Below are 9,215 nucleotides of genomic sequence, written 5' to 3' on the forward strand. Positions count from 1 at the left end.
ATTTTACAGAAAAGGAATTCCTCTCATCCTTCTCAAATTTACCTCCTCAAAGAGGTGGGCCTGGACCACCATGGAATGTTGCCTCCCCTCTTCTCCCCAATGCCTCACTTTGTTATTGGGTTGTTGCAGAAGTAATCGTAGTTTTTGCCATTGCAGGTGATGGCAAAAACCACAGTTACTTTTGCACCAACCTAATAGTTATTTTCCATCAGAGCCCCATTGCATCTGTAATTATTGCTGCTTTACTCGCTTGGCTAGTTTGCATCGATCTCCCCTCACTAGTATACAGGCTCCATGAGAGCAGGGACCATGCCACTTTTGCCCACCCTTATGCTTCTTCAGTGCCCAGCAACTCATCGGGCACAAAGGAGGGGTTGCATCAGTACTGGGGGAATTATGAATGGGGATAGGAGAAGTTCAGAACGTTCTTGGGGTCACACAGCGGGGAAGTGTCAGGATTCAACCCAGCCCTGCATTTATAGACTGCCATCTTCTTCTATTTGTGTCCATTCTTCTTTCTTCCTTCTCCACCCTCTTGCTCTTCCTTTCCAGGAGTATTATTAAAGAAACAACGCCCTGACTCTTGGGACCAGAAAGTCTCCCTCAGAGGAGGTACTGTGTCACTGCCCAGTTGAATGAAGCAGCTTCAGTGAGGGTAGGGGCCTGTTGATCAGTAAACAGCTAACTTAGCCCTTCTCCCAGCACCTCGGACCTCCTACCCCTGCTCCTGCCCACCTACTGAAGCAGTCTCAGTGCTCAAGGGCTAGATCAGGCCTAGAGTGCTGGGGTCTGAATCTCAGCTCCCCTTTTCTTAGTGGGCCTTGGACACTATCATTTATGACTTTGAGATTCGCTTTCCTCCCATTTAGAACGATAATAAAAAGTGGTACTAATTTCACGAGCTTTGATAGGACTGAATGTGAGCCCAGCGCTTGGCACAGGGCAAGCGCCCCATAAAATGGCAGTTAGGATTAAACTCCAGGATGAGGGGGCCCCCCAGGCAGGAGCTGAGATTTGTGTGGAGCGGTGAAGTGGGGCGGCGGCGCGTTTGGCTTTGACTTCTGATCCGCCGAAGCGCTCTGGGGTCCTTTGGGCCCCACCCCCACCCACCCCACCGGCGGGTCTTGGGCTCCGAACCCGGGGCGTCCCGCGCACCGAGCCGTTGCGTTTGAAACCCACAGAAAGAATTCCCCCGCTCGACGACTGCGAGGGTGTGGGAGCCATTGGCAGGGCAAATTGGTGGGAGCCGCCCGGCCCAGCCTGCCTTGCCGAGTCAGCGCGCTCTTGAGCTGCTGGGCCCTTCCCGGTGCCCATCCCGCAGCGCGGCGCGGCCAGGGCAGGGGTCTGCTGGGGGCCGGGACTGAGGGCTGTGGGCCCATCCACACACGCCTCGTCCCTTCTTTCCCGGGGCGGCAGAGCAGCAGCGGGAGACCAGGAGCAGGTGGGGTAGGGCCAGAGTAAAGCAAGAACTGGGCGGGCTGCGGGGACCGGGCCGTTGGCGCTCGCTCTGCGAGGGGCTCCCTGGGAACGCCCAGGCGAGCGTTTCCTGCGGGGCCCCGCCCACCGGGTGCCTACCATGGTGTCAGGCCCGCACCCAGTTCTCCGCGTGTCTTAGCGGGCCAGCATGGGCTGAGCCCAGGCGCCGCAAGGTGTCACGGCGGCGTCGCAAGGGGGCAGTGCCAGGGACTGTGGGGAGAGCCAGCCCTCCCCCTCCAGCTGTTCCCAGATGTCATTCTGCCCGCCCAGGCGCCTGGTTCCTGAGCTCTGGGGCATTCCACTGTTCCTAAGCTACTGGTTTTTGTTGACTTTTAAATATTTTCTTCTGAGGGGGAGGGGGAGGGCGGCAAAAGTTAGGAAAGAGCAAATAAAAACAAATCAAAATAAGCCCTCCCCTCCCCAAAAGAAAACTGTCCTCCACCCACCCCTCCCACACAAATCGAAGGCCTCTGAACCTAACCACCTTGCGGGAGCGACCGCCAGACAGAACTGACCCACTTCTGCCAAGACCCATCCTCATCTCCCTTTCTGGTGAATGAGGAGTGGTGGTGGATGTCTTCTAGCCCTGGGTGGACAGAGGGGCTTCCAGAAAGAGCGGAGGAGGATGGCAAGTGGGAATGGGCTTCCTTCATCCTCGGCCCTGGTGGCCAAGCGCCCCTGCGCCCTGGGCCCATTCCCCAGATACATCTGGATCCACCAGGACACACCCCAAGACAGCCTAGACAAGACTTGCCATGAAATCTGGAAGAGAGTTCAAGGCCTGCCTGAAGCCTCACGGCCCTGGACCTCCATGGAGCAGCTCTCTGTCCCCGTGGCTGGAACTCTAAGAGGCAATGAGCTCAGCTTTCAAGAAGAGTGAGTACCCCCCTATTCTGTTGGCAGAAAGGGAGGAGGGAGGAGATGAAGTCTGACCTTCTAGGGGAATGTTCTGGCCCGCCCTTGAGGCTGCTGAAACCCTAAAGGCTGTATATTGCCCCTTCCATGGTCCTTTGTCCAAGCGTTATAGAAGAGCTGACCAAGGTTCTGATGTTTCGTGGGTGAAGAGCCAGATTAGGGCTATATTCCAGGCTGCCTCTTCACTAGCCCACTAAGCAGACATCTCTCATCCTAAACGCATGTGAATCTGAGGTCCTTGAAAAACCACCCTAGCCAAGGCTAAGGGTTACATGGCTCGTGGCTTTCCCCAGAAGCAACTAGAAGATCCTTCCCCTCTCCCACCTAAAGGCTAGGCATTCACATGGATGAGACTGATGGTTTTAAATCACATCTGGAATTCCCTAATACAGGGAGCAGCTGTCCCATTCAGCCTCCACAGAAGCTGCTGCAAGAGCACACATCAAAATATTTACTGGGAAGGCACTGACATATTCAGAGGACATAATAGAAAATTAAAGTGCGGGAAGATGGCTGTAAATAGCCCGTTTCCTGGATGGGAAATCCTGTGTCTGGGAAACACAGAGCTAAGTGTTTCTCCATCAGGGCAAAGTTGGGCAGATATTGTTGGGGATGGATATTCGAAAGGAAAGGAAGGAGCAGAGAGGAAAAAGGGACCTCATTAGGAAAAGAAGGTAAATCTGCTGTGGTTATTAATACCACTGTTGAGCACTTATTTCACATTTTGCATCTTCAAAGTGGACTGTAAACTTAATTAATGCTCCCAGAGTCCCTATGAGGCAGGTATTAGTGTCCCCATTTTACAGATGGATTAAGTGTTAATAATTAAGAGCTAATTAAAGACTAACCGATAATTAAGTGTTGCCTGCTCCAACACATGCTACAGCTCAGTTCAGAGATGCTCTGGAGTTGGGGAGCCATTCAGGCATTTATCAGCTGCCTCAGGTTTCAGGGATGCCAAAGCAAGAGCTAAGAAGAAACGCAAAGTGTAACGGACACCCACCTCTGCACTACCTGCTGTCCCTCTGTGGGCTCATTTACTTACTGCAGATGAAGGTGGAAGGTACTTTGGCTAGTCCTGCCTCCCTGCCCTGTGCTCAGCATGACATGGCTCAGACAGGAATGGCCTATCTACAGCCAAAATCCTGCTGTCAGGTCCTTCAGTGGCACTGAGCCCTTCTCCCCTGCTCATTGCCATCTGCTCCGGGACAGGGCCTTGGCAGGAGGGCTGTGCTCAGCTCTCAGTGGCCAAGGAGCTGATTGTCCACTTCGTGGACCAAGGGTCAGTAGCAATTTCCAGTAGATGGCACCCTCTTTGCCAGGTCACACGGAGTTAATGGAGACAGACTATACTTCCAGTCTGCACTTGGCTGAAAATTGAACTGGTGCACCTTTGGCCAGCTGCTTAACTCCATTTGGCCTTTATTTCCTCATTTGCAAATTGAGGATGATATGCACTGCCTTGTCCACCTCAGAGTTGATAATGAGGATCCGATGTGATGGGAGACAGTGAAATGAAAGATGCATTATACAAATCAGGCTGCCCTTAACATGTACTTCTTCAGGTTGGGATTTGTTGTTGTTGTTGTTGTTGTTGTTGTTGTTGTTGTTGTTGGCGGCTTCAATCTGGGGTTTCACACTATGCTCCATATACCTCAAGGTGCTTCAGGGGTACCGTGGAGTCAAGTGGGCTGGTTGCTGGGCCCCAAAATCCATTTCAGCCAGAGCTGTTTAGCTTTTATCAGTTTTACTTACTGGAGTTCTGAGAAGGGCTGAATTTGAAAAATATGTTTCTGCTATTGAGAAAAGAGATAGGAAACCACTGACTTAGATGAATAAATGATATCCTAATTGTCAACAAAATAGAACACAATGAGCTATTCTTAAAATAAAGGCGGTGTGCTGGTGGAGTCAGATAACTCTGGTTTCAGATTCCATTTCAGCCCCATGACATTTGAAGAATTTGTTACGGTTTAATTTATCTAAACTTTGGTTTCCTCATCTGCCAAATGGAGATTAATACTACACATTTTGTAGGGTTGTTGGAATGATTAAATGGGATATTTAAACATCTATGGTAATAATTCAGATTTGTAAAAATTCCCTGCAATTCAGATGTAATCATTTCTTTAAGCTCTACAATTATTGTATGAGGTAGGTGCTCTTTTGAACTTTCCATCTCTTTTTACTTTTTATTATGCAGATTTTCAAACACGTAGAATAATATGGTGAATATCTATGTGTCTACACTGAGTTTTGATAATTATCACATTGTGCCATTCTGGCTTCAATTGCTACCTCCACCCCTCCATTTATAAGTGAAATTCCTTTTACAGATAATGTGGCTGAGGTTTGGAGGGTTTAATTTCTTTGCCCAAGGTCCCACAGTTAGGAAGTGGTAGAGTTTCAGAAATGAAACCCAAGACCGCCTTGGCCCTGAGGCAATAATGTTGGCTATCCTCTCTTAGAATCTGAGGCATCTTTGAATAGTCAAAATATTTGGGAGTCCCATGTTCTGAATGATCACACACAGAGTGAAAAGCCAGAAAGCTGTTCTTATTGTTTCTAGAATGCCTTCAGGTGCACAAGACATCTCTCAGCTAGTGTTTCTGCTGCTTAATTTGTAGACCCGGTTTTGGTGGTGTTTTCTTTTATTGGGGTAGATAGGTAAGTGCATTCTAGAACTCTTTTTGGCCAGAATTTATTTTTCTTAACTCTGTACCTATATATCATAGGAACCCAGACATTTCAAATTTGAAAGAGATTTTTGAGGCCATCTTCTGCTGCTTGAATCCCCTCCTTAATGTCTCTGCCAAATGGTGCACTTGTACCACTTGTACAGTTTCTCAGACGGGAAGCTTACCATTTCCCTTTGCTGCCCCTTCCCTTGCTATGAATCCCCTCAAAAGACCATTTGCTTTCTATCACTGAAATATGTCTCTATCAAACTAATTCCCATTGATCTGGATTCTGCCCTTAGTACTCCAAGCCAAAGCTATTTCCTTTTTCTTTCAGTACCCCTTTAGATAGTGAAAGACAGCAAGACAGCAACAACATTCCTTCCAGAATGTTTTTGTCTCTATAAGCTAATCACCTCTGGTTTTCTATGTTTCTCCCCACATGCCAACTTGGTTAGTTTCCTGTCCACACAGTTGGTCCTTGTGGCAGTGTAACTTGGAGAGTCAAGTACAGTAATCCGGGGTGATCCAATCCATGTAGATTGGATCCTCCCTGTCTGCATTCTGGTTCCTGTTAATGACGACCAATACTACACTCACTTTTTTTCCCCAAGCCGACTTTCACTCTATGGACACATTTTGAATGTATTAATTCATTCACCCAGTTATTGAGTTAACAAATATTTGTTAAACTTCTACTATATGCTAGAACTGTGTGAAAAACTAGGGGGAATGGAGCTGTGAACTCCATTAATCTCTGTCTTCCTAGAGCTCACATTCCAGTACAGGAGAAAAAAGAAGCATGTAAATACAAAAACTGATAACTTCGGAATGTGAAGAGAATGGTATTCCAGGTGGAGGAAACCCATAAGAAACACATAAAAATAAAAAAGATAATTTCGGTGACAAGTGTGATGATGGAAATAGAGCAGAGTGAAGTGATAGGAAGAGCTCCTTTAGGCCAGGTGTCAAGGAAGGCTTCTCTGAGGAGATGTGATTATCAGGGCTGAGACCTGGGTTCTAAGAAGGAGCCAGTCAAAGGAAGTTCTGGGAAGAATGTCTGGACAAAATGAAGAGCAATGGTCAGGTGTGGTGGCTAAGGCCTGCAATTCCAACACTTTGGGAGGCTGAGGCTGGCAGAACGCTTGAGACCGGGAGTTCGAGACCAGCCTGGGCAATGTGGCGAGACCTCATCTCTACAAAAAATACAAAAATTAGCTGGGCATGGTGGCACACATTAGTTCTAGCTACTCGGGAGGGTGAGGCGGGAGGAACACTTGAGCTCAGGGAGGTCAAGGCTGCAATGAGCCAAGAGTGCACTACTGCACTCCAGCCTGAGTGACAGAGTGAGACCCTGTCTCAAAACAAAGACAAAAGGAAGAGCAAATGCAAAGACTGTGAGGTGGGAGTGAGCCTAGAGAGGGACAGTGAGACTGGAGTCAGGAGGGGTGGGGACATGGCCACAGTATAAGTATTACAGAGACAGGCAGGCAAGGCCTCGGGAGGCCTGGAGGATCACTGTGGGGAGTTTGGATTTTATTCCACATGTTATGGAACACTTTTGCAGGTTTTTAGGAAGGGGTGTAACAAGAACATATTCACTAATGTTTGAATCTCTGTCCAATTTCTGTGTGGAGATGGTTTGTAAGTATGTGAAAGACGAAGTGGGAGGCCTCTGGGAAGATACTGTCAGAGTCCAGGGGAGGCCTAATGGTGGCAGTGGCTGGGTAGGAGTGACTGCAGTAGGGATGGAAAAAGTGGAGGATTCAATGTGTGTTTTAAGATGAGCCAATGGACCTACTGAAGATTTGGGTACACAAACAGAGACATTGAGGCTCACGCTCTGTTTCATGTGCTAGTTCACCCTACAAACAAGGACGGCGGCATGCATCAGTATCAATGTGACTGGGATGTTGAGACCCAACACTGGGAAACTCAAGGTGGGGAGTGTAGGGCTTCAGTGGAAAGGATTCCAACCTGTGGCCCATGGGGTCTCTGAAATCATTCCCCAAATGCTGAGAGATGTGAGGATGTCTTTCAGGCAAAAGGGTGTACAGAAGCTTTCCTCAGATTTTCAAAGAGGTGTTGACCCCTCCAAGAGGAGAAAACACTAGCTGAGAGTATTAGACTCCAAAGATCTCCAGAGCTAGTTTCTAGTCTAAGACATCAGCCTGAGTTCCATGTCTGAGTCTTATCTTTATTACTCCCGTCACCAAGTTTCAAGCTTTTAAAATAATAATGACAATAAAAGAGGCTATGTATTCCAAGTTCAAGCCCCTGGTTGGACAGTGTGCCATTTACAAAGGTGGGGAAGAAATGGGGAGTGACAGGTTTTGGGGGAGAAATCAATAGTTCTGTCTAGTGCTGATTTAACTCCAAAATCTAATTAGTCTTAAGTTTGGGCTTAGAGAATTGTGGCAAGCCACTTACTCAAGGATTACTTATTCATTCATTCCCCTAATCTCTAAAACTTCAAAGCCTCAGAATGAGGTCTTTGGATTTGCTGTTGACTCCATTGCCCTAACTACAGAATGACATTTGTTCATTCTTCATTCATGAATTCTTTCAACAAACACAATTGCTTTCTCAGTACCAGGCCGTATGATGGGTCCCAGGGATGCAGAGATAAGTAGAACAGAAGCCCTTTCCTCAAAGAGCTCCCAGTCTAGTGGGTGGGATGAACACAGATACATCTGACGACAATGACATTCAACAAATATTGCTGGGTGTGGTGGCTCATGCCTGTAATCCCAGTACTTTGGGAGGCCGAGGTGGGTGGATTACTTCAGGTTAGGAGTTTGAGACCAGCCTAGCCAACATGGTAAAACCCTGTCCCTACTAAAAATACAAAAATTAGCTGGGCATGTTGGCAGGTGCCTGTAATCCCAGCTACTCAGAAGGCTAAGGCAGGAGAATTGATTGAACCCAGGAGGCGGAGGTTGCAGTGCGCCGAGAACGTGCCATTGCACTCCAGTCTGGGTAACAAGAGCAAAACCCCATCTCAGAAAAAAAAAGAAAAAATTAGTATGCACCTATTACTAAAATGTTTAAAAAAATATGTAATGGTGGAAAAGCTGGGGACAGTCTCTGACCTCCTTTATGAACCTTCAACATCTTGCAAAAGTCAGATCGCAACACATATAGTAAGTGTTCTGACGATGAATTGCCAGTGCTATGGAAGCACACTGAGACGCACATGACTGAACATGGTACTTGACCACTGGACCGGGCTTGGTACTTAGGGAAGTCTTCCTCTCAGGGAAGCAAGCTGAAGCAGCAACAGATGAGACCCCTGCACTGTGTGATGAAAGATGCGGGTATAATCTCCTGGGAGCAGGAATGTCATGATTAATAACTGCAAAGGTTTCCATAGTTGTGTCCCTTAGCTAGGTCTTGAGAAGAGAGAAAGAATCGCCTACAAGAAAGAGCCCAGCAGCAGGTGCAGGGAAAGATGAGAAGTTCCATGGGAGTGAAGTGTAGCATGTGTTAGTGACCAGGGGAAGGTGGCTCGAGCTTGCTGGGTGTGGTTGGCTTCCCTGGATGCTTCCAGGCCCTCTGTCAGCACCCAAGACTTTCCCATTTACCCATCATAACAAACCTGGTCTGCAGAGTGGAAAGGCTTTGGTGGGCATTATTCCAAGACAGACTCAGGTAGGGAGATAAATCTACTGAAATAAAAGAAATCTGTTTAAGCATTTTTAAAAAAATAGAAGTGGTTTATTGATTGGCAGCTTTCTGGGGCTATTTGTTGCAAGAAGGAAGAAGGCTTTTTTGCACTTATTTTAGTAAACTTTCACTGTTGGCTTCCATTGGCCTGTTCTCCATGCTGGTGAGCAAGTGATATTTGGGAACCCACTGGGCTTCCTTGCTTGAATTGCCCTCCCAACAAACAATTCTTTGTGCTACTGTTATTTAAACAATTGGATAAACCCGACTTCTCTGGAAAAGTTGCTTGGAATACATAGCCTTTTTTTTTTTTTTTTTTTTTTTTTTTGGCATTGTTCTTTAAAAAGCTTGAAACCTGGTGATGGGAGTGATAAAGACAAGACTCAGACATGAAAACTCAGGCTGATGTCTCAGACTAGAAGCCAGCTCTGAAGATCTTTGGAGTCTAATCCTGGCTAGTGTTTTCTCCTCTTGGAGGGG

General features: G+C 47.4%; 1 protein-coding gene across 1 annotated transcript in view; it reads left to right on the top strand.

Moving 5' to 3' along the window:
* The first annotated feature begins 1,119 nt into the window (after positions 1-1,119).
* C1H1orf94 (chromosome 1 C1orf94 homolog) overlaps positions 1,120-9,215 on the top strand; it is a 42,281-nt gene continuing 34,185 nt past the window's right edge. The window contains exon 1 of the mRNA XM_003891548.3: positions 1,120-2,352. Coding sequence (XP_003891597.2) covers positions 2,033-2,352 — 320 coding nt within the window. The 5' untranslated portion in view covers positions 1,120-2,032. The remainder of the gene's footprint in view (positions 2,353-9,215) is intronic.

This window comes from Papio anubis, chromosome 1, assembly GCF_008728515.1.
Source record: "Papio anubis isolate 15944 chromosome 1, Panubis1.0, whole genome shotgun sequence".
In the NCBI taxonomy this organism is placed as follows: Eukaryota; Metazoa; Chordata; class Mammalia; order Primates; family Cercopithecidae; genus Papio; species Papio anubis.